This window comes from Saccostrea cucullata, unplaced genomic scaffold (assembly GCF_032062105.1).
Source record: "Saccostrea cucullata isolate Sc308-1 unplaced genomic scaffold, CSIRO_AGI_Scuc_v1 ctg1592, whole genome shotgun sequence".
NCBI lineage: Eukaryota > Metazoa > Mollusca > Bivalvia > Ostreida > Ostreidae > Saccostrea > Saccostrea cuccullata.
This window is the reverse complement of record NW_026928923.1, coordinates 31,198-57,095: the sequence shown is the minus strand read 5'-3', so window position 1 is coordinate 57,095 and position 25,898 is coordinate 31,198. Positions and strand designations below refer to the sequence as shown.

Below are 25,898 nucleotides of genomic sequence, written 5' to 3'. Positions count from 1 at the left end.
ATAATTCCATGTTTTAACAGTCCTTCCTTAATGTCTTCTCCAGTTTTATACCTCAGTATTTTCCTGTTGTCTCGTAATATCAATATCTAACTTTTTCCTGGATCTTCTTTCAGGGTAACTGTTCTGTTGAACACCATCTTAAAATGAAAACAAGATTATTGTTGAGCTTTAATTAGGTAAAAAAAAATGAACAGAAAGACCAAAAATAAGTTTTGTGTACGAGTACTGTAAACTTTGCTTATAGTGAACAGTTTTTTTATGAATTGCATCAGACAGATGCTTACAGAGAAATGATTTTCATTTCATTGTTGCCAATCCCTGAAACTTCACTATAAGTGTGTCTTCCTGACAGTTTAACTTTCCGAGTGATAGGCATGTTTTCTGACAGTGTAAAACTTTCTGATAGGCATGTTTTCTGACAGTGTAAAACTTTCTGATAGGCATGTTTTCTGACAGTGTAAAAATTTCTGATAGGGATGTTTTCTGACAGTGTATAATGTTTTCTGACAGTATAAAACTTTCTGATAGGCATGTTTTCTGACAGTGTATAATGTTTTCTGATAGTGTATAATGTTTTCTGACATTGAACTTTCTGAAAGGTATGTTTTCTGACAGTGTATAATGTTCTCTGACAGTGTAACACTTTCTGATAGGCATGTTTTCTGACAGTGTATAATGTTCTCTGACAGTGTAAAACTTTCTGATAGGCATGTTTTCTGACAGTGTATAATGTTCTCTGACAGTGTAAAACTTTCTGATAGGCATGTTTTCTGACAGTGTATAATGTTTTCTGACAGTATAAAACTTTCTGATAGGCATGTTTACTGACAGTGTATAATGTTTTCTGTCAGTGTATAATGTTTTCTGATTCTGTATAACTTTCTGATAGGCATGTTTTCTGACAGTGTATAATGTTCTCTGACAGTGTAACACTTTCTGATAGGCATGTTTTCTGACAGTGTATAATGTTCTCTGACAGTGTAAAACTTTCTGATAGGCATGTTTTCTGACAGTGTATAATGTTCTCTGACAGTGTAAAACTTTCTGATAGGCATGTTTTCTGACAGTGTATAATGTTCTCTGACAGTGTAAAACTTTCTGATAGGCATGTTTTCTGACAGTGTATAATGTTCTCTGACAGTGTAAAACTTTCTGATAGGCATGTTTTCTGACAGTGTATAATGTTCTCTGACAGTGTAAAACTTTCTGATAGGCATGTTTTCTGACAGTGTATAATGTTTTCTGACAGTGTATTATGTTTTCTGACAGTGTATTTTGTTATACCCCTACTAAACAGTCCTATATAATTCCTAACTTTAAAAAGTCCAACAATTCGACTGCTTTCCCCGCCTACCAGTCTAAGGAATTTTTAAAATTGACAGTTCAAAAAGACTGTTGCCCACTGACGTCATATGGCGCTAAATTGAGTTATCTTTTCCTCTAGCCTGACCCCCTGGCTCATCCTTTCCAAGGCAGGAGAGCCAGGTGGATTACATTATATGCTTTCAAGCAAAACAGATACAGGGAACCAGGCTATCTTTTCCTCAATCGGCAAACCTCGGCTGATTTGGATAACCATGAGTTAAATGTACTTAGCCGAGGAGTGCCGAGTAATTTAAACTTGTCATTTAGCTATGACGTCACAGACTATCAAGTGGTTTGTACTACCTGTCGTTAAGAAATGGCCGATGTTTGTTTCACTGCTGCAAATGAGGAAGAAATCTAGTTGATACTCTAAACGAGGGACAGTAAGAATGCAAAACGTGAAAACGGCTGAAAATGATCTCAGCGTATATTAAGTGTATCTATAGACATATCTACCGCTTCTGCCTAATAAATTGTGTAAAGAATTGATAAGTATATACATATGATATACTGACTGGAGGAAATTCTATTGTGCCGCTTGGAAGAGGGATGGGAGCATTTTTGCAAAGAAAAACCATGATTTCTATCCGCTTTGCTTTACAGAAATCATTTGAGAAATCCCATGGCATTAATATAATAAAATGATCCTTGATTGAAGACGTTAAAATAATGACGATTGTTGATAAATACACATCTCTCTCCAAAAACAATTTTACTTTTGTTAAACATATGAATTTTGATTTGGTAGGAGTATAACAAAACAGTTGTTGACAGGGGACTCGGGAAACAGTTGACCTGTTGGACCAGAGTGCAAGCTGTTCCCGCGACCTACGGCCTTGTGCAACAGCTTGCACTCCTGTCCAACAGATTAACTGTTTCCCTCTACCCCAGTCAACAACTGTATAATGTTTTCTGACAGTGTATAATTTTTTCTGACAGTGTATAATTTTCTAATAGGCATGTTTTCTGACAGTGTATAATGTTTTCTGATAGTGTATAATGTTTTCTGACATTGAACTTTCTGAAAGGTATGTTTTCTGACAGTGTATAATGTTTTCTGACAGTGTAAAACTTTCTGATAGGTATGTTTTCTGACAGTGTATAATGTTTTCTGACAGTTTCTGTCAGTGTATAATGTTTTCTGATTCTGTATAACTTTCTGATAGGCATGTTTTCTGACAGTGTATAATGTTTTCTGACAGTGTAAAACTTTCTCATAGGCATGTTTTCACCAGTTCCAGGTTATGACCAATCAGTAGCTATTCTTTAAAACTTAAAGTAATATTCTTGTTAGTATTATTCTGTCTACAGTAATAGCCTTGTCTAGTAAATAGGCATTTAATGAAACACTGGTATCATTGGTGGATGTCTGGTTCCACAGATATTGGTGGGATACAAAACATTCAATATGACAACATTTTAATTTACTGAATATCTGGATGAGGCCTGAAAATTTTAATCAATAGTCTCAATTTCTGAATATAAACAATCTGGATGAGACAATGTTTACTGGTATTAATATTTTTAAGGAGGCTGGCGGGTCAACAATCTAATCCCAAATTAACCACCAGATTTAACTAATTTTTTTAGATACGGTATATTTAGCTGTCAACTATCATTTGGCAAAGAAAAAATTCATATATTTTAGTTTTAAAATTTCATCATTTTGTATATCTTTATATGGAGCTCTCCTTTTAAAGGAGATTGAAATAGTCTCAAAATGGCTGCCACCCCCTAGCCTCGTTAATTACCGTAATTTTCGTGTTATAGGTCGATGGGGTATATAGGTCGAAAGGCTCATTTTCAGCCTTAATTTTTGAAAAATCCTAAGATAGGACGAACTTACTATATAGGACGAGGCTTTGTTTCCCGTTTTCTAAAGATTCTTACACAGATACAACGTATCAGAACAAGTAAATCTCTAAAATTACCGGGGCAATTCCGTGACATGAACGTATCATGAAAACAAACAGGTATTTTAATGAGTACAGCATTTAAATAAAGTTTTTTAAAAAATGTAGTTAAAACTTCTTTGAATTGTTTTACTACTTATTTTTCTCCAACTTGCCTGTTCAATGCCTCCGTAGTTTCATACTGTTGTTACACTAGAGGCAAAAATAACACGTAAATACGTTTGTTATTTTAAGCTATAATTCGGGAAATATCCGAGATCAAAGAATAATAATTCTGATTTCAGAACAACTTGGACACATTCCTAATATAGTTTATTCAGTTAGTTATTTACCAGTGGACGACAATTGCTTCGATATCCGCCATTTTCATTTTTGTTCTTCAGGGATTTGCTAAAACCCGCAAACGACCATTAAATGTATAAATAAAGCAACAGTAGAGAATTGAAATAATATTACCACGCTGTAAGTTTAATTTATAAATTAAATTGAGAGTATCGGTACATCCACAATTTGACAGTCATTATGAATTTCATGGCTTTGTTTGTTCAATGATGTATAACACTAATACCCTATAACGGCACGTGGATTTGCTAATCATGCCCTGCGGGTATTAAACCAACACAGGTGTTAAAACCTTTGCGTGTACACAGTGTAAATCCTTTTATCTGTCAGACAATTAAAATTCGTTAGAAGCCAATCTTTGTATAGTGGTAATTCAGTGTACTTCTTGTGTACGGGGAAATTATTGGATGGAAGAATTAGTTACATATATAAAAAAAAAAAAAAAAAATCAGCAAATAAAAAAAAACGCATCGTGAATTTACCGATACTTTAGAGTTTATAAGAAATGAATTAATAACTTCCGAATACGTATGATAGTACCGGTATATTCAAAATAAGTTTGTTTGACCGGTATTATAACAAAATGTATAATTAAATAAAATAAAAAAATATATAGTAATGACTATCGGTTTATTTGGTAATTAAATTTAGGAATTGACTGGCAACAATTATTTCACTCATTTAACATTAAAATAAATATAAGACTGTCATAATAAAAAAAAAATAATACTATTTCAAGTTATCAATCTACTAATTAATGGTAAAACACTACACTTGTGATCTTGAAAAATTTTCCGTATTTTAAATTTTTATACGGTTGCGGTTTTACTTTTAGTAAACGGTAGCGACTTCCTAACTTCACAAGATGGCTACCGCATGATGGCAATGGATAACACGTTGAGGAATTATTAACTTGATGAAGCACAGTTTTTTCCTTTGTCATCAACGGATATTTAATGGAATTTATTTTGTAAGAAAGCTATAGAATAAATATTTTATTGTTTACCTAGGCATTAATTTTTTTGCGAAAAATAATCAAAAAAGTTACGGAAGTGGCACAAATTTGCTCTGAAATTAACGTAAATTTTATTGATTTTGGGACATTTTTCGTAAACTTGAGCCTTAGAAAGGTCGAATTCGTATATTGGGCGACCCCAGTGGTTCTGAGAAAAAAAGTATCGACCTATAACCCGAAAATTATGGTAGTCTTGTAATTAATCTTAGTGTAAAAACCTGATTATCCTGACTTGTCCAAGGACTGATTATTTCCTGCAAACCTTGAGTGATTTAGAGTGACCTACCTTGGTGGGACTCGAGTCTTTGTCCACAGCAAAGAAGCCTAACCTCTCAAACTGAAACTTGTCAAAGACTTTGGCATTCTTAACCGTGGCATCTACGTAAGCCTGTGGGATAATCTTCAGGGATTCCTGTAACACATATAAATAAAGAAGAAATGAATATCAATAGGCTCCGACTCCAAACAGAAGTTGTATTAAATATAATCAGAAAAAAAATCTCAATGAAGGATACTTTGGCCATGTTTCAAAAATGATTTAGTTGCCATCTACTGACTGACCTGGCTAAAAAAAATGTTTACCTGTATATCTTATATTAAGGTAAGGAATGTTTTATAGGAGTTACTTACAGGGTTTATATCTGATATAAAGGTGAGGAATGTTTTATAGGAGTAACTTACAGGGTTTATATCTGATAGAAATCCACCAGGCACTTCTGCAGGATCTTCTGGGTTTTTGTGAAAAAATCTGAAAAATGAAAATTGATCACAAATTTCTTTATTATACTTTCATGTTAAATACTAAAATCTGATTGGTTAAGATGCAGTTAACAATTTGTTCTATTACCCTCAGCCCTAGCAACACACGTGACAATGGGTAACACAACGGTAATGCCACATGCGTGGAAATTATGCGCGTACGGTTCACCGTAGAATTCTCAAAACATCAGTTGCGCGTTTGAAAGAACCGGAATAAACTTGACATCAATAAAAGCTTGCGTCCAAGGAGCTTACTTGAAAACAACAAACGACAGACAATACATGCTTGCAAGAGCAGAAATAATTAAACTTTAGATAATAAAGGACTCCTAGAGTATCAAATAAACAATTAAGAGGTCAGTAGATCTTTTTCAAAGAAGCGGGGAGTTTGAAAGCTTTCTAAACGTGAATGAAAAGGCGATCGATGATTTGTATTGCTGACATAGTAAATCAAGAAGGCATTCAATATAATAAAATAAATGGTGCCTGTTTTGGAGGGTAACAGTTGAAATTGACACCTCTCGGAAAACCATTGTCAACCTCCGAGGAAGCGTCGGTTGACAATGGTTTTCCTTGGGGTGTCAATTTCAACTGTTACCCTCAAAAACAGGCACCATTTATATAATGTTACAAATTTAAAGTACTGCTTCATTTGTTAAAATAAGATAAGGGGCTCGGCAAAACCTTTATCAAAGCTGTGGAATCATTCTAATTGGTAACTGATATATTCAGAAGATTCAATAATATGAATAAATATATTCATTTGACAAAATGATTGTTTTTGAGGATGTAAACTGGTAGATATAAGGATGGCCCATGACATAAGTCCCCAAGGAACAATGATGACTACGCAGTATAATGTCACCATTGATCATACTTACAATTTTTCGTACAGCCTGACTTCGCAGACCTGAGGATCAGACACCCAGTGTATGAATCCCTTGGGTTTATCTGTCTCGCTCGTCTTCTTACAAGATGCAAGGATTTCTGTCACATTTCCACTGTTATCCTACAGAGCAAAAATAAACCAAACCTGTTATTAAGTATCTTATCTTGATCATGAAATTTTGCTTTTCCTTTAAACATGAAGAATAGTCTGAAAACACTAATTTTAGTTACCTTGACAATTTTATTTACTGTGAGTATGTAGCCGGCATGTCGTAGACCTACTGGTTGATTCTCAGCGAACCTCTTGTAATTTTTGTCAGCAGTCTGCAAATAAAACTCGCTGTCTGTAAACATGGCACTCTTTTAAATTATTCTCAGAAGACCAAGCAAAACTGGACTTCCTTTTATAACTGCATTTTAAATAAAAACAGAAAGGTACTTTCACTGCAAATAATAACCTAGTATATCATTTTGCTTTAGAATGTTCTTTGCTTGCAATATTTGTAATCACAGTTGGAATCATTGTTCTTACAATATAAACAAAGAATTCCTGAGCGGAACCGCTGAATATCATTGCTAACTAAATATTCAAATGTTGAAGTGGGGTGAATTTTCAAGACCAAACAACTTCTAGGTCATTGCAAGTCACAACATAGTAATACGGTGGCCTGTTGGTGTAATAAATGTGGTTTTACTCAGAATTTATTTGTCTCAAATGTAAATACTGTAAACCAAGCAATGACTTTATTTTGCCATTTACCAGGGATAAACTAGTTCATGACTGTTAATTTTTGCGATCACGCCTATTTGGGATCTGTTTTAAAAAGGCACAAAGACTTTAAGGACTTCACGGCGAGAAATATTAGCGATGATGAAGCTCTTGTGAACCTCGCGAAAATTTCTTGCACACAAATAAAAGTTGGTTTACAGTACATGAAGTGATAAACAACAATGTTAAAAGTTTCAGGCTTCACAGGATTTGATCACGTCCAACTACGTTCATTTCCCAGAGAACTTTTTAACATTATTATTTATTTCTTAAGTTTACCTCTCTGAAGTCGGACTTTTCAATATAAATGACAGGTTTGAAGCTGATCGTGTGCGAGCCTCGCTTCTCATCCGCGGGAAAATTAGGCACGGTCAGTGAGGTGGGCTGGTCTGCTGGGAGATTCGTGATGGTCACTTTCAGTGGGTCAAGGACAGCCATTGCTCTGTAAAAGGAGAGTATATTATTTGTAGTCATTCAGGAAAAAAGACTTTACTTCCAAACATAAATCACTATGACATGTTTGTGTTTTCCTTGGACGAAAATGATCGAAAGATTTTTTTTTAGATAAAAAACCCATTGGTCAAAGAGTTTACTAAATTCAAAACAAGATGTACTAAAAAAGAAAAGTTTGAGAGATCCAACATCTCACTTAGCGGACAAACTTTAATTTTTTATGCCCGCTCAGCAAAACATTAGGAAAATTAGACTTTTTTGTAGCTATTTGTAATATAGGAACAAATTAATTTTAATGGTGTAACAATGGCCGTAACTGACCTTGGGGCCGTGACATTGAGAACATCTCTAACACAGGACTCTAGCATAGAGGGGTCTATCACTGTCTGAGCCATGGTCACACCCACCTATAACACAGAAAAACAGACAAGAACAGGATTACTCAATGTTAATAATACATGTAGCACAGTTTTAAGGAATAACTGTCTTATTTTTCGATTTCAGGATGTGATCAATCGATAGGGTTGCGTGATAATTTGCATAAACGCCAAAGGTCGATTGGGATGCGTGATAATATGCATAAACGCCTTTGGCGTTTATGCAAATTATCATGCAACCCAATCGATTGATCATCGTCATGAAATTGAAAAATCTGATGGTCATTCCTTATATTTACATGCTTTGATTCCACCAATCCACGTGCTTCGAGCCCTGCTTCTGTCTAGCTGTTTGTTCCGCCCTGCATGACTTTGTTTTTTTTGGAACCGCGAGAATACATTGATGGGGAAATAAAGTACATTTACAGTTTGTAACTTTATCTTGGACAAAGACATTGGAAATGCAAATATTTATGTATAATGACAATAAGGCTAGCTTAGAATGCATATCTGTTCATCCATAACCTAGTAAGAATAATTACTATACAATTTATATGGTAAGTAAGCACAAAATTAACATGGCTATGAACACTCCTCTGTTAGCTCTGTAGACTCACTAGTGCTGGCTATTATACAGGGGAAATCCTTGGCTTACCTTGGCACAGAAGAGGTTGATGGCCTCCGGGGGGAATCCCCTTCTCCTCAGGGCGGTCAGCGTAAACAGACGGGGGTCGTCCCAGTCCCTAAACATCAGCAAACAAGAGTAGTTGATAAATACTTCTATCCTTACTAAGTCCACAGGAGTCTGAAGTTTTAATCGTCAAAAAAAAAAAAAAAAAAAAAAAATCCGGAAAAAAATTTTCCTACCCTTAACTAAAACAAGAGGCCCCTGGGCCTTATAGGTCACCTGAGCATTATTCAACAACTTTCCAGTGACTGAATTTGATCCATGTTTTAAGCCAGATGCTATAGCATTTACGATCTGGTCATCATAACTATACACTTAGCAGTTCCTTAGTTTGGTTACTTTATACCCATAGGCAGGGTAGGGGAACAAAAAATGCATTTCAACTGATCAGTAATATTCAGCAATAATCAGTAGTGCCGCTACCACACATGAACCCTTGACTCTTAGGCCTAGATCCACACATTGCACTATTTTTGGAAAGGCATACTTGCTTTTCAAAAATATTTGATTAATACCAAGGAGCACATTTCAAACAATTCATTCATTTTCAGTACATAAGTACAGCCCCCCCCCCCACTATGGTACAACTGACCCTGGGGCCTTGAAATTTACAATTCTTGAAGATAAGGGATTGCTCATAACTATATAGGTAATTCATCTGCTTAAAACCTAGGAGCAAAGATGAAAATATTCAAAGATTTAATGTTTTTTCACTATACATGTATAATCAATACAGCCCTGCCCTAACACCAGAATCCCTGACCCTGGGGCCATAAAATTCAAAATTTTGGCAGAGGCACTCTTGTTCATCATAACTATGTACTTAGTTAGTTTATTTAATAACAAGGAGTAAAGAAGAAGATTTTCAAAGAATTCATGTATTTCCTCTATATAATCAATAGAGCCCCACCCTAAAACCAGAACCCCTGACCCTGGGGCCATAAAATTCACAATTATGGTAGTGGCACTCTTGTTCATCATAACTATGTACTTAGATAGTTTAATATATAAAACCTAGGAGCAGAGAAGAAGATTTTCAAAGAATTCATGTATTTTCACTATATAATCAATAGAGCCCCGCCCTAAAAACAGAACCCCTGACCCTGGGGCAATAAAATTCAAAATTTTGGTAGAGGCACTCTTGCTCATCATAACTATGTACTTAGTTAAATTATATAAAATCTAGGAGCAGAGAAGAAGATTTTCAAAGAATTCATGTATTTTCACTACATAATCAATAGAGCCCCGCCCTAACACCAGAACCCCTGACCCTGGGGCCATAAAATTCACAATTTTGGTAGAGGCACTCTTGCTCATCATAACTATATACTTAGTTAGTTTATTTAATAATACCCAGGAGTAAAGAAGAAGATTTTCAAAGAATTCATGTATTTCCTCTATATAATCAATAGAGCCCCACCCTGACACCAGAACCCCTGACCCTGGGGCCATAAAATTCACAATTTTGGTAGAGGCACTCTTGCTCATCATAACTATGTACTTAGTTAGTTTATTTAATACCCAGGAGCAGAGAAGAAGATTTTCAAAGAAATAATGCATTTTCACTATATACTTATTTAGCCCCGCCCTAGTACAAGAACCCCTGACCCCAGGGCCATGAATTTCACAATTTTGGTAAAGGACTCAATGCTGATTACAATCATGTAAACAGTTTGACTGCTTGATGTCCAGGAGTAAAGAAGAAGATTTTTGAAGATTGCATTAATTTTAGTGGTTTTGGCCCCACCCCCCAGGCCCCAGGGGGGCAGGGATCATGAAATTCACAATTTTTGTTCCCCTTCACCCATAGATGCTTTGTGCCAAATTTGGTTGAAATTGGTTCAGTGGTTGCAGAGAAGAAGCTGAAAATGTTCAAAAGTTTACGACCGATTGACGACGAACGACGAACGACGTACGACGAACGACGGACGACGACGGACAAAAACAGATAGCAATAGGTCACCTGAGTTTACTCAGGTGACCTAAAAACCCCAGGATGGCAACGTGTTTTGGGGGGACCCACCTAAACAAAAAAATCTGGGCTTGGTCGGAAAAATCTCGCAACTAATTCAGTATCTGGAGTGTTTGTGCTATTTATTCAAGTTAAGAAATCAAATCTGCTTGACGACCACGGGCTGTTCATGGCCTTTTTTCCAGTTTGACAGCTCATCCTGGACTCCATGCCACTAAACCGGAACTCCGAGGTGAATAAATGACGTAATTGAAGAAAAGAACCAAAAAAAATGCATGTAAAACTTCATGTACAATTTTATGTTACCATACGTGATCAATAAAAATATATATTTTTCAAACAAAATAATGCTTTATAATGGCGCTTAGTCTAACTGTTTGGCTCTTTGTCGACATGGCTTTTCAGTGATTCAAATTTGGCGCTTGTAAAAACTGAATTATCTGTCCCTGGTACACATCGTCGTACAAGTAAGAAAAAGAATAAATAACTTTTAAAAGTTCTGTTAAATATATATTTAAAATAACTGAATAAAATTACGTTGAACAATTATTTATTTTATTTCATTTGAACAAGTTTTCATAAACGTCAAATATACACTGCGAGATTCTCTTCCGGTTTAGTGGCATGGAGTCCAGGGTGAGCTGTCAAAGTGGAAAAAGGGCTAGGAACGGCCCGTAGTCATCAAGCAGATTGAATTTTTCACATTGAATAAATAACAAAAACGCTCCGGAAACTGAATTAGTCGCGAGATTATTCTGGCCAAGCCCAGATCTATTTGTTTAGGTGGGTCCCCCCAAAACACGTTGCCATCCTGGGGTTTTTTTAGTTAAGGGTAGGAAAAATTTTTTCCGGATTTTTTTTTTTTTTTTTTTTTGACGATAAAAACTTCAGACTCCTGTGCTAAGTCTGACTAAAACCCAAAACTTATCTCACAAATCTGTATATCATCAAACAAGATTACTTAACAAATTCTTCTTTCCTTACAAAGACTGACAAAAAATCATAATGCTTATAATTGTTATCCTAAAATATGTTTATACCAACATCAAGAAGTTCTGATACAAATAATACAATTAAAAGAAATGTCCTTTTGTGCTTTTGTATTCCAGTAACTTACAAACCTGACATAACCTTCCGTGATGAGTTTAGCGATCTTTCTCTTGGAGACGACAGCGTAGTTGAGATTCAGGCGGCCGTATTCCCACTGTACAGGACAGTAGACGTCTATAGCGTTACACAGCCAGTAGTACGATGATCGCCTGCAGAGGAAATCATATTAAATTAGCTGGACAGTACACGTCTATAGCGTTACACAACCAGTAGTACGAGGATCGTCTAAAGAGAAAATAATTCAGTACACGTCTATAGCGTTACACAGCCAGTAGTATGACGATCGCCTGCAGAGGAAATCATATCAACCATCTCAATTCCTTGTAACATTTACAGATTGTATTTCTTTATTTGAGAGAGGTCCTAATTTAGTTTAGTAAAAGATGCAAAATCCTTTTATGAGCAGGTAGGGGTAGATTAAAGATTCCATTACATGAAAAAATTATTAAAACTGGATCAATGCACCACTTTATTTATATTTTTCAGACAGTGAACAAATTTCATTTCATTTACTATTTTCAATGTTTTTTCTACTTGAAAAATGTTTATTTATCTTCAATAAACAAACAATTGCGTACCTTGATTGGAACTCTTTTGTACAGAGTGAGTGTGTGATGTTCTCTATGGAATCACACAGACAATGTGTGTAGTCATAGGTCGGGTAGATACACCTGTAAACAAAAATTAAATCAGATTTTGTTCCCTTTGCATCTGAGAGAAAAAATTCTTTATTTTCACCATTTTCAAACCACTTATCCTTGTGCATTGGTAAATTTATATCTGAATTGAGTTACCCTCCTTTTCTTACCACTTGTCCCCTGTGCATTGATGTGGGGCAGATTTGATTCTGTAATCCCCCTTTTCTTACCATTTATCCCCCATGTAGTGGTGGGGGTAAATTTAATTATTTCATTATGTTACCCCCTTTTCTTACCACTTATCCCCCGTGTGGTGGTGGTGGTGGTGGGGGGGGTAAATTTAATTTTGTTACCCCCTTTTCTTACCACTTATCCCCCGTGCGGTGGTGGGGGGTAAATTTGATTCTGTAAGCTACTGGGTCCTTCTTTCCCTCCTCTAGTGTTGTTTTCATTCTCAGAGTTGCCTCCCCTTCTCCTATCTTACCATTTTTCATATCCTTAATAAAAACAGAAAAGATAAAAATTAATACATGTATCAACATATGCCTTTGATTCAGATTTCCACTTACTTTCTAAATTTTTGCAATTAATAAATTGATCAATTAACATCAAATGAATTTCAAAAGGATTTAGCTCATTACAGGAATAATATGTTCTATTTCCACTAGTGAAGAGTTATAGTTCTTAGTGCGCTCTTTTGTGAAAAAGTCGGAGAATGTACAAATCTCGCGGGATTTCTGGGACAAACGTAACATGAACATGTAAACAACATGTTGAACATCTATGAACAAATCCTAACAAAATGCATATGAAATATCTAATTGTTGTGGACTTCATTTAAATCAAAAGCAGAGATGACAAGGATATGAATTTACATCTAAACATTAAATCAGGGTACATGAATCTTATTCAAACTGTTTATGTATAGCTGCAGATATTTAGCTTGTTGGTCTGGAAAAGAATTGGGATGGACGACAAGAAAGCTACGGTGACAGCCACTGAAAATTCATGTTGTTGACCTACTTCAAACAGCTGTAGAGATTCCTCGATGGGGCGGTCCCTCCACGGGGAGTCCGGCGTGTCGAAGCCCTTCAGGTCCTCAGACCGCATGTGACAGACGTAGGCATCGCCCCGCTTTATCAGTTCTACAGCGTACTCGTAAAGCTTGTCAAAATTATCCGAGGCATGGGTCACCTTAAATGGCTTGTATCCTGAGGGTTAATAAAAAAAATATCTTAAAACAGACGGAGAGCTGCTTAGAGCTTACTCTCAAACCTAGAATATATATCCTCACTAGAGCCCAATTCCATCATATCATTCATTTGAAAAATATTCTTTTATTCATTAATCAACATGGATATAAAAGAATTTTGCATGTACAGTAAAATTTGTCTAATCCGGACTCTGAGTACTCCGGACTTTTGTCCATTCCGTCTATAAATTTTAGTCCCATGAACTTCTTTAACAAATTCATAAGAAAAAATTCTGTGTAGTCCGGATACTGTCTATTCTGTATTCCGAACGGCCATACTGGTCCCAACTGCTCATAATTAACTGTAATTATTTCCTCTAATCCGGCCACACCTGCGTTACTTCAAAGCAATTAACACCTTTCGTGGTGGATTTGATAATCTGTGTTTACATTAGCAGTGCCATGAGACGAACTCAGTGAAATGCGGCGATGACACTGCCCAGTTGAAAAAAAAATTACTAGTATATGTTTGAACTACAATTTAGAAAAATATTAATTTTGTTTTAACTCCTTTTACGACATTATAACATAAATACAAAAAATAAATATGTACGCGATTTACAAATCAAAATATAAATCGGGATCGAAAATCGAACGCATTTCAAATTGGCGCCATAACACTGTGGGGGAAGACGTAATTTTTTACATAAAAATTAAAAATTCAATCTAATAATTAGCACATCGTAAATAATTGTGCATTACTGTTTTTACATTAAATGAGCTCTTTGACAAGCGAAACCTGGTCTGCTTGAACTATAGTAGGCCTATATTATGCGTGCCTGTAGATTTTGATTTAGGTAACATTTCACCCGACTTCGTGAACAAACAAGAATTGAAGAAAATACAGTAAGTCATAAAAGACTATCTTAAAATTTCTAGACTCCATAATATTGATCGATTTCATCATTTAATTATATTTTATATTATGTATAAAGATGAACTTGTAAATAAACAACGAAATTTTCAAAACGTATATTTTGCTGCATTTTTCCTGCACTCCGGATTCTGTCTAAACCGGCCAAATTTTACGGAACCGGCGGTAGCCGGTTTGGACAAATTATATTGTATCATCACTGTACTAGGTAACTTCCACAGTTCCACCAAACATGCATTCAAACTAAAGGCATATGTAATTTATCTCTGGCTTATATTAAGCATGTTTAAATCATTTTTCATTTAGTCATAAAACATAATTATCAAAAGGTGGTAAATATATTAACAAAAAGACACAATGTCCTTACACCAAATGCTAAACAGATAGACAGACAGATGCTGTATGTGTTATTAGAAAGGCTCACTTGAGCTTTGAGCTGAAGGGAAGCTCAGATGAGCTATAATGGACACAGACAAATCAACAAAGAAAGCTTACCCAGCCATTCTACCATTTCTCTGATTCCAGTGAAGAACTTTTCCTCTTCTTTCTCGGGGTTAGTGTCGTCGTACCTCAGATACGTGTTACCATTGTGTTTCTAAATGGGATTCAAACTCGAACTAGAAAACTGACCAGTCAGCAAGGGCCCCGCCATGGGGTAGAATTAATAGGGTGCAGCTTAGGGAATGATTAAAAAATGTACGAAGAATAAGCAACAGCAACTGTATTCTTAAAATTTCAGGATTATTCCTGAATATTCAAAAACCTGAAAATAATATCCTTGCATTTACATTAGGCAGTAAAGAACAACTTAACATTGAATGTATATTTAAACAATTATGAAGCTTGTGTTATATAAAATGCCAGCCTTCAATGAATGCAAATATCATGAAGGCTTGACCTTAACTTCAAACAAACAGCAGTTGCAGACAAAGGTTTTCATTAATCTTTAAAGTGACAGATAAAGAAAAGCCTACTAAATTTTCTGCAGCAGGCTAGATAATTAATCTCAAGGGATTAAGTGTACCTCTCTCATCATTTTCTTCTTAAGTTACAATAAGAACTTTTTCAGTATAATGATAGAATGTGGTTTTTATACAACTATCCTAAAAATTAATAATATTCTTGAATTAACATAAAGTGAAAAAAGTAAATCAAAAAATCTTCTTTGATCTATTTCTTGTTATTAGAATTCAATGAAATCATAACTATTAAACAAAAATAAATTATAAAAAATTATATTTAAATCCACATTTCAGAGTGTTCATGGCATTCCAAATTGACTTAACTTCAAAACAAACTTCATTTGCAGACAGTGGTGGTAATTCATCTCAATTTGACAGATAAAGATAATGCTCTGGATTTTCTTCAGGAGGAAAGCTAATTAATCCCAAGGGACTCATAGCAGCATTCAGTTTACAATGGGAACATTTTCAGCAGTTATCTCTCTTTGCCAATGCCTTCGTATATAAAGTTAAGGAATCTACCCCACCACCCCAGCTCCAAACCAGGGGACATAGAGAACCAAACTTAGCATCAAAATATGCATTTCTGCCCACTGAACTACCATACCAAATTTGAACTTGATTGGCCAACCATAAAAAAAGTTATTAGAAAAAAACAGAAAATTTGTGGACGGAAGAGTGACAGACGGACAGACAGACAGATGGACAGAGTGATTACTATAGGGCACCCGCAAATCCTTGCGGGGCCCTAATTAGAAACTTGTACATCATTAGGTGAAGGTTAACACAACTTTTTCAAAACATGAAGCAGAACTAAACAACAATAGATGCTAAAACAAAAACAGCAGTTAAATTGCAGCTGAAATTTACAAAATGAACTTGAAACTAATTAATTTTCAAATGATAACATAAACAATAAATAAGAAATATGATGCACACCTTCGCATAGCCAAAGTTAAAGTTGATTGCTTTAGCGTGTCCTATGTGTAAGATTCCGTTTGGCTCAGGAGGAAATCGAGTGTGAACCTGAAAATATTTTTAAACTTGTTAAATGTATTCAGTTGGACATGTAAGGGGTGTTAAGAAAGTCCGTTCCATGATGAAATATTTTTAAAAAATTCAAAGAAGTGCTTAACTAAAGAGATGAATTTTCAAGTCTGACAAAATCACAAGACTGTGCTTTAGATTTATAGCAATTCATTTCTAGCAGGAAGTTATAGGATTTTTCTTCCATATGAAAATATATGTGACATCTTTAAAGCACTCTAATGATAGAAATGCTGGTCATTTTGAGTGAAAGTAAAGGATAATTTGATTTTGTTTCTTCATATCTTATCTTGCATCAGTCAAGCTGATGAGCATAGGTATAAGAACGATAGATCACTTTTTAAAAGAATAGGTTTGTCAAGTTGAAATTTTTTACCGACTTCATAATTTTTGCATAGTATTTGAAAGGATGTTTTGACCTGTGTGCTTAATATATGTCACAAATATATGTCATGCCTATTTTATTCTGAACAGACATCGTCTGTTCTAATACCTGGCCTCCCCTTATTGATTCAAAAAAGACAGTTAAAACCTTATCAGTAGCAAGAATGAAGTCTGTAAAGATGAAATATCACAAATTTTGAAGACATTCTCATCGTACTTCTTTTCGAAAATAAAAGAAAAATGTGGAATGAACTTTCTTAACACCCTTTACACAAGACAGAAACCTTCATGTTCAGGGTTTTCTGTAAGAATTGAAATTGCAGGGGATATTTAAGAAGTAGAAAGATGTCAGGTGTCCCCCTCCAAATAAAAGGTTGAGGGGGAGTGCAGGAATAACCCTGGGATGACATCACTATAGTAGGGGGAATTCCCCCGCCCCTGGATTTTAAAGACTAGGGATAACCCTGTACTTGACTGACTTATATGCTGCATCAAATCTTGTTCAGTGTTTCATTTCATCCTAAAAACTTAAATTACTTTGAGAAGTTGAATTCAACACTACCATTCTTCTGTGTAGATGGAAACTTTAATTTTCCCGTAATAGGTAGAATGATCTGAAGTTTCTTGAACAGAAAAGATTTACCAGTAAATGTTTAAAAGCACAGACTATGACATTTTAGTTGCTGTTTCTCTACTATGTAATGATATACCTCCCCTCCCCCAATCTCTTTATAAGACTAATGATACACGTACCTTGCCCCCGATCTCTTTTAGGTGTTTCTTCAAGAGGTCCATTGTGTTAGGTGTGATCACATACCCGTCAGTCTTGTAATTCTCTCCTACAAAAAAATCAGCCGAACATTACCAGCAGCCAATATAGGACCAAGACATTATCAATGGGTAAAATTGTAGAAATAGAAACATACAAGGACTAAGAATTCAAATAAAAGTACTTTTGTCTTCATCTCCAATATTCTTTCTACAAATGTATTTAACTTCATTATGAAGTGAATTATGTATCTGTTGTGAATTGCGTACTTATTCATTGAATTGCAAACCTGTTTTGTTTTGTACCTGTTCTGTGAATTGCGTACATGTCTGTGATTTGCATTCCTATTTTGTAAATTACATACCTATTTAGTTCATCATAACAGCATGTGAATTGTGTATCTGTTTGAGAATTGCATTCCTGTTTGGTTAATTGTGAACCAGTCTGTGAATTGCTTACTTGAGTTATGTACCTGTGAATGATGTACCTGTTTTGTGAATTATGTACCTGTTTTGTGGAACTTCATGGCCTGTCCCATCACCTCCATAAAGCTCTTGACCTCCCCATCCTCACTGACAACTGTAGACAGAAAAAAGATACATCTACCCAGGGTAATCACTCTCAAACTGATTTAAAAGTTTACGTTAGAATCTCTGCACTTATAAAAGTTAAGATTGTGATTACATAGAAACAGGTAGATGTAAAGAATAGATAAAATTAGTACTAAATCTAATCTTTGGTAAAAATCTATTCTTATTTCATTGAATTCAGTACAACTTAGGCTACATTGACATGGTAAAATTATTTTGAGCATAAAATAATATTAACCAAGACCAGAAAGATGTATACATGTAGTTTTAAAAATTTAAAATTTTTGCTGTTGCCTATTTTCTATCATCTTCGCTAGCCAAGGGTTTCCGATCCGATACCTACTCTACAACCCTTGGCAGATTTGGCCGAAAATTTTAGAACTCGCGCAAACGAATTTGATTGGCTGCGAATTCCGAGTCTACGCAAGGTTTTTACTAATCGACGACTCTCGGCTGAATTAAAGTCTGTTCGTGTTTTATGCAAAATAAAAGTAATATTTAAGGGATGAAAGTTAGGACGTGATCTATGCTTAAAAAATCAAAGGATCGATTAATTTTGAATTTTTTTCTTTTAATTATATATATTTTTAAGAGTTATTGAAAGGACCACATAAGTCCGTGTTCCGCATTTTAGGTGCATCAATTTAAGCCAATCAAATGTCACGGCTCATTGATAATAATTGATACGGCAAAAAGTAGAAAGTAGTGTCAATCATGTCAATCTCATGACTAAAAATTCACGAAGAACGATATTTTTTACCACTTTTGTGGTGTGCCCACTGCCCACAGCTGTATGAAGTTGTTTGGATATATTCCACATGGAGGTCCCCATATTGTTTCAAACGTCATATTCATCTACGTATGTTACAGCTATTTTCATTGGACAAATATTAAAGAGCTTCAAGGGGCTTAACTCAATTACGGCGATAGGCGGCGCAATCAAAGTTCCCGTTTGATAGGACTAAATCTGCCAAGGGTTGTAGAGTAGGTATCGGATCGGAAACCCTTGGCTAGCGAAGATGATTTTCTATGTGACTTACAGTTTTTTTTTTTTTTTACAGACGATGAGTTTCTTTTTACAGTGAAGTTATTTCTATATGTTGCATATTTTCTATTTGTTACATATTTTCTCTTTGTTATATATTTTGCACAATTTTGTCTGTTTTAAATATTTTTCTCTGTTTTAAATATTTTTCGTGGTTTAACATATTTTCTCTGTTTTACATATTTTCTGTTTTACATATTTTCTCTGTTTTACAAATTTTTCTCTGTATTACATATTTTCAGTGCGACCTACAGCTTTCTGCGGTCTGGGTCTCTTTTTTGGCTCCTTGCTTTGTCCCACTGTTGTTCTGCTCCTTAACGACCTACAAAACAAATATGTGGTATCGTTACTATTGTAACTATAGTGAGAGTGTTCTTCAAAAACAGTTACTTCAATAAAATAATTTGTTTGAAATAATTTAATATGTTAGAATATCTTTTAAAAATTCATGAAATTTGCTGGGATGGAAGGTTCAAGGTTGATTTAATGATCCATTACTGTATAAATCTGTTAAATAAATGACTACACTGTATCAAATATTTAGCCATTTTTGGAAAACACAGCGTTAAGAGAAAATACATTTCTTAAAATCTTCTTAATTTCCTGGTTTTAGAACCCAATAATTAGGAATATATCTTTAACCTTTTTCTTTGCTGGTTTTTCTAGGTCGGCCTCGGTTTTTGGACCGAGTAGATCTAAAACTTGCATGTCCACTTCATTCTTCACGATCTTACCATCAGCAAACTTAAGTCTGGACCGAGCCTCCCCTACAATGTCAAACATTAAATATCAGACGTCAGCAAACTTAAGTCTGGACCAAGCCTCCCCTACAATGTCAAACATAAAATATCAGACATCAGCAAACTTAAGTCTGGACCAAGCCTCCCCTACAATGTCAAACATTAAATATCAGACATCAGCAAACTTAAGTCTGGACCGAGCCTCTCCTACAATGTCAAACATTAAATATCAGACATCAGCAAACTTAAGTCTGGACCGAGCCTCCCCTACAATGTCAAACATTAAATATCAGACATCAGCAAACTTAAGTCTGGACCTAGCCTCTCCTACAATGTCAAACATTAAATATCAGACATCAGCAAACTTAAGTCTGGACCTAGCATCCCCTACAATGTCAAACATTAAATATCACACATCAGCAAACTTAAGTCTGGACCGAGCCTCTCCTACAATGTCAAACATTAAATATCACACATCAGCAAACTTAAGTCTGGACCGAGCCTCCCCTACAATGTCAAACATTAAATATCAGACATCAGCAAACTTAAGTCTGGACCAAGCCTCTCCTACAATGTCCAACATTAAATATCAGACATCAGCAAACTTAAGTCTGGACCTAGCCTCCCCTACAATGTCAAACATTAAATATCAGACATCAGCAAACTTAAGTCTGGACCTAGCCTCTCCTAAAATGTCAAACATTAAACATCAGACATCAGCAAACTTTAGTCTGGACCTAGCCTATCCTGCAATGTCAAACATTAAATATCAGACATCAGCAAACTTAAGTCTGGACCGAGCCTCCCCTACAATGTCAAACATTAAATATCAGACATCAGCAAACTTAAGTCTGGACTTAGCCTATCCTACAATGTCAAACATTAAATATCAGATATCAGCAAACTTAAGTCTGGACCGAGCCTCTCCTACAACATCAAACATTAAATATCAGACATCAGCAAACTTAAGTCTGGACCGAGCCTCCCCTACAAGGTCAAACATTAAATATCAGATATCAGCAAACTTAAGTCTGGACCTAGCCTCTCCTACAATGTCAAACATTAAACATCAGACATCAGCAAACTTAAGTCTGGACCTAGCCTCCCCTAAAATGTCAAACATTAAATATCAGACATCAGCAAACTTAAGTCTGGACCGAGCCTCCCCTACAATGTCAAACATTAAATATCAGACATCAGCAAACTTAAGTCTGGACCTAGCCTCTCCTACAATGTCAAACATAAAATATCAGACATCAGCAAACTTAAGTCTGGACCTAGCATCCCCTACAATGTCAAACATTAAATATCACACATCAGCAAACTTAAGTCTGGACCGAGCCTCTCCTACAATGTCAAACATTAAATATCACACATCAGCAAACTTAAGCCTGGACCGAGCCTCCCCTACAATGTCAAACATTAAATATCAGACATCAGCAAACTTAAGTCTGGACCAAGCCTCTCCTACAATGTCAAACATTAAATATCAGACATCAGCAAACTTAAGTCTGGACCTAGCCTCCCCTACAATGTCAAACATTAAATATCAGACATCAGCAAACTTAAGTCTGGACCTAGCCTCTACTTAAATGTCAAACATTAAACATCAGACATCAGCAAACTTTAGTCTGGACCTAGCCTATCCTGCAATGTCAAACATTAAATATCAGACATCAGCAAACTTAAGTCTGGACCGAGCCTCCCCTACAATGTCAAACATTAAATATCAGACATCAGCAAACTTAAGTCTGGACCGAGCCTCTCCTACAATGTCAAACATTAAATATCAGACATCAGCAAACTTAAGTTTTGACCTAGCCTCTCCTATAATGTCAAACATTAAATATCAGACATCAGCAAACTTTAGTCTGGACCGAGCCTCTCCTACAATGTCAAACATTAAACATCAGACATCAGCAAACTTAAGTCTGGACCTAGCCTATCCTACAATGTCAAACATTAAATATCAGACATCAGCAAACTTAAGTCTGGACCTAGCCTATCCTACAATGTCAAACATTAAATATCAGACATCAGCAAACTTAAGTCTGGACCGAGCCTCCCCTACAATGTCAAACATTAAATATCAGACATCAGCAAACTTAAGTCTGGACCGAGCCTCTCCTGCAATGTCAAACATTAAATATCAGACATCAGCAAACTTAAGTCTGGACTGAGCCTCCCCTACAATGTCAAACATTAAATATCAGACTATGTGTCGGTATCAGCAGATATAATATTTTTACCTTCATAAAAAGGAAAGTCGCTTGGATATAAATTGTTGGATCTATTTAGCTATACTTTCTTAAAAACTATATGTTTAAACAGTTTTATTATTTGTTTACATAATATAATAGTGTAGGAAAAAACTGTACCCATCAGAGTGCCCATGTTAAACCTATATCTCTTCTCCAACAGCTCAGGCCTGTGTTTACCAATGACTTCTTCAACCTGTTCAAGACAAATAAGTGTGTCATTTAGAAATTATAGGAACAATGGTGAAAAAGGAATTTGTACTTCTAAATCACTTGTAATTATCACATAAAATTATAGTTACAGCATATACAAAGCCATTCTTTAATTTTCAAAATACATTCTTCTACTTTTTGTAAATTTATTGGATACTGTAAACCAACTATTATTCACATCATCTTTTATTCGTTAGTTTTAAACAATATGCGACTTTTAATTTTCATGACCATGGAAACATTTCTCACAAATATTTAATATCAAAATTATTGATTCACAGTGATTAATATTCACCAATAAAAGTAGGTAAGGGTGAAACGTTTACTGAATTTTGTAAACGTTTAAACGGATAGCAGTAAAGGAAACGGTACCGTTTAAACGGGAGATATTCTATGTTGGATTTTTATGGCTACTTACTCATGAAACTCGAATTTAATAATCAATTCTTTCACTTTAATATAAGTATGAGTTGTTATTACAACATTGTTGGTCATTATGACTTAAACGTAAGAATTTGAGGCGCATTAAACTCATTCACTTTCTACCTCGTCACCCAACTGCTTGGTTTGTTTGGCTACATACCGGACGTAAAAAAAAGAATTGTAAAGATGAATCTTTTAATCTCGAAAAAAGTAAAACAAGACCTGCTGACTGTATCGAAACACTTTTCAAAGACTTGTGAAAAATGTTTTAATTTATTTAATCAAAATATACATCAAGTTTTATATTTCAAGTGTCGTAAAACATCGCTAGTATTGGTATCTCGGAAATCGGAATGAAATATGTTAGACCGTATCAGGTTTTAGATATTTTTATTCAATATGTTTCGGGTTTAGATTGTTGCTTATCAAATGGTCAAAGACAGTGCTTCTTTTGTTAATTACGAAATAAAACAATTTGTTTGTGTTAAACTTTATTTCTGATGGACATTGATAATGACTTTTGTGTAAATGTTTACTCAAACTGTAAACGTTTAGAGAATATAATCGAAACGTCGCCGTTTACACGTGTAATCGTTTCGCCCTTAAAAGTAGGTCACAGAAATCGCGAATATTTCTCACATACAAATTAAAGTTGATTTCCAGTATATTAAGCTGTACAGCTATTGGGTATATTAAGCTGTACACTTATTGGGTATATTAAGTTGTACGGCTGTTTCCTTACCGCTGCCTCCACTTGGTCCGGAGTGATGACCACGCCCACACCACACTCCTCCTCAAACTTCTCTATGTCAACTGGGGGGAGGGGGTGATGTAGCAGGTAGTCCAGCGCAGCTGACAAAAATAATAATATCAAGACATTAATATTATAACAGGTCACATCATAAAAACAGTCTCCACTATAATCATTCTTAAAATGTCATAATGTGCCTTTTTGTGTAAAGTTATATTTACACACACTAAAGCAGAACTTATTTGTTTAGAATTTTATCATTTGCAGCTAGCAAAAAGAGCTTAGGAATTTATTTATTATTCAGGAAAACAGTAGACAAACCATTGAGCTGTATTTCAGTGGTGATCTCGCGTTTAACAATGTACTCCACAAGCATCAGTTGGTGGTTCTTGATCTGAGCCTTTAGTTTGGTGGCGATGTTGTATAACAACTTCCCATTCTCTTTGTCAATCTGACCCGGGGCAATCTTCTCGGCCTGAAAAATTAGGAAGAAGGTTCTTCATTAAACTATCTAAGACTTGCAAATCTAACTGTTCTAATGAAAATGCCATATGATACAATATCAAAATAGTCTGTGTCTGTTAATGAACACTAGTAAACGTTGATCACATTTGTTTATCTTATAATATAAATGGAAAAAATCTCTTTCTTTGATTTTTTTACCGCTCCTATAAGATCTGCCCTGTATATTTTTTTTCTTCTTCCGTGTACTTATGCTTGCACTTAAATAATATGTCATAAAGTACTACTACTGTATATTACCATAGTGTTGCGTCACGATAGGCACCGACTGTCACAGATGAACTTTTCAGCTAAGTCCACTTTCTCTTCGCAAACTTACCTGTTCTATGGCAGTTTTCAGATTCTGTGAAACAGCTTCATTTTTTAAAGTTTCTTTTGCCTTCTGTTCGCTTAGACCGATGGCCATAAACGCCGAAACAAGTTCAGCGGACATCTCTCGAAAAATGTCAGCGTGCGTGTACCGTGATGATGAAATATTAGAGTGATCTCCCTTTCCGGAAATATCACTGGACAAGTCGTACAAAAAATAGTCATGTGACATACCAAAAATAGGAAATGGCGGATCCAGACGTTCAAAATTGGAGGGGGGGGGGGGTGAGTTCCCGAAAGACCTAAGGGGTATTGGAGGAGGCTCTCCCATGGGTGACCCCCGAAAACATCTATATGGTGTATTTTTTCAGCCACCTTTAAAATTAGTAGCTTTTTTCCACTTTTAATTGGAATTTTCATTTTTTTATTCTAAATTCTTGCTTTGACAAGACGAGTGTGCCTCTCCTAAATTAAAGATGTACACATAAAATTTTATCACTGATAATTTAAATAAATAAAAAAAACAGGGTATAAGACCCTTATTTGCCATGGCCCCCGAATTTTGGTGTCTTTCAGAATGACCCAACGATTATCCACAAAAACCTTTTGTCACCCCTGCAACAAAACGAGTATTGGTTCTAAAATTTAGAGTAAACAGAGGTCACAGAGAGATCAGGAATTTTTTTTTTGGATTTTTGTCTTTTGTTTGTTTATTTGTAAATACTTTTTTTTCAATTAAAAGGTGTCATGAAAGATAAATTATCTAAGCTGGATACATTTAATAGAATATAACAGAAGTCTTACACTAAATAATTTTTGTGCTCAGTTTTCAAATGCACTGAAAATATTGAATGCAACAGAATGATCGAAGTTGCTTTTTTTTTTTCAATTATATTCAATATTTTTTCATCAGATGTAACTTTGTAGTTACAAGTTCATGTATATTTATTTCTATTTTGAAACGTTAGCACTATAAATGACAAAATGTGAACGCATTGGAAAAAAAAAACAATTTTAAAATGTAAAATAATTTATAAAACATAATTTGCAACTTTATTGAAGGAGTATTTTTTTTTTACTATCAATTCAAAAATTTCAAACAAAAAGTAAAAAAAATCAAATAAAAAAATTCACTGTATTCGAACCTAAAATGCTGCTTCGATATGGCTTGAATCCAGCAACAAAGCAATGTAGCTAAACCTCGGGACACTGTATATAGCTAGTATTTAAACCATTATTCAAACTCGAAGTCCTATATATAATTGGACTTTGTCAATTTTCTATCAGAAAATAAATGGAAAAAGTTTAGATTATGGTATTTCTGGGTCGTCTCTCCATTTTTTTTAAACAACTGGAATAAATTTTACGGTTAAAAATACACTGATAACGCATTTAAAATTCACGGAGAGAAGACCCAGAAACAACAAAATTAATGAAAAAATGCTATAATAAAAGAGTCGATTTTTGCAT

The 25,898-nt window shown here is 35.0% G+C and overlaps 1 protein-coding gene across 1 annotated transcript; it reads right to left on the bottom strand.

The window, feature by feature from the left end:
• Positions 1-30: 30 nt before the first annotated feature.
• LOC134279256 (glutamine--tRNA ligase-like) lies at positions 31-24,601 on the bottom strand. Its single transcript, XM_062761612.1, has 22 exons — positions 24,439-24,601; positions 23,919-24,072; positions 23,589-23,698; positions 22,331-22,406; positions 19,855-19,979; positions 19,465-19,534; positions 18,085-18,156; positions 17,562-17,647; positions 16,317-16,403; positions 14,911-15,010; positions 13,313-13,500; positions 12,656-12,786; positions 12,230-12,322; positions 11,663-11,800; positions 8,537-8,624; positions 7,826-7,911; positions 7,331-7,493; positions 6,514-6,606; positions 6,276-6,403; positions 5,317-5,383; positions 4,922-5,047; positions 31-137 (listed from the first exon to the last, which is right to left on the bottom strand). The coding sequence occupies exons 1-22, from the start codon at positions 24,550-24,552 to the stop codon at positions 87-89; spliced, it is 2,346 nt and encodes a 781-aa protein (XP_062617596.1). The 5' UTR covers positions 24,553-24,601; the 3' UTR covers positions 31-86.
• Positions 24,602-25,898: the final 1,297 nt, after the last annotated feature.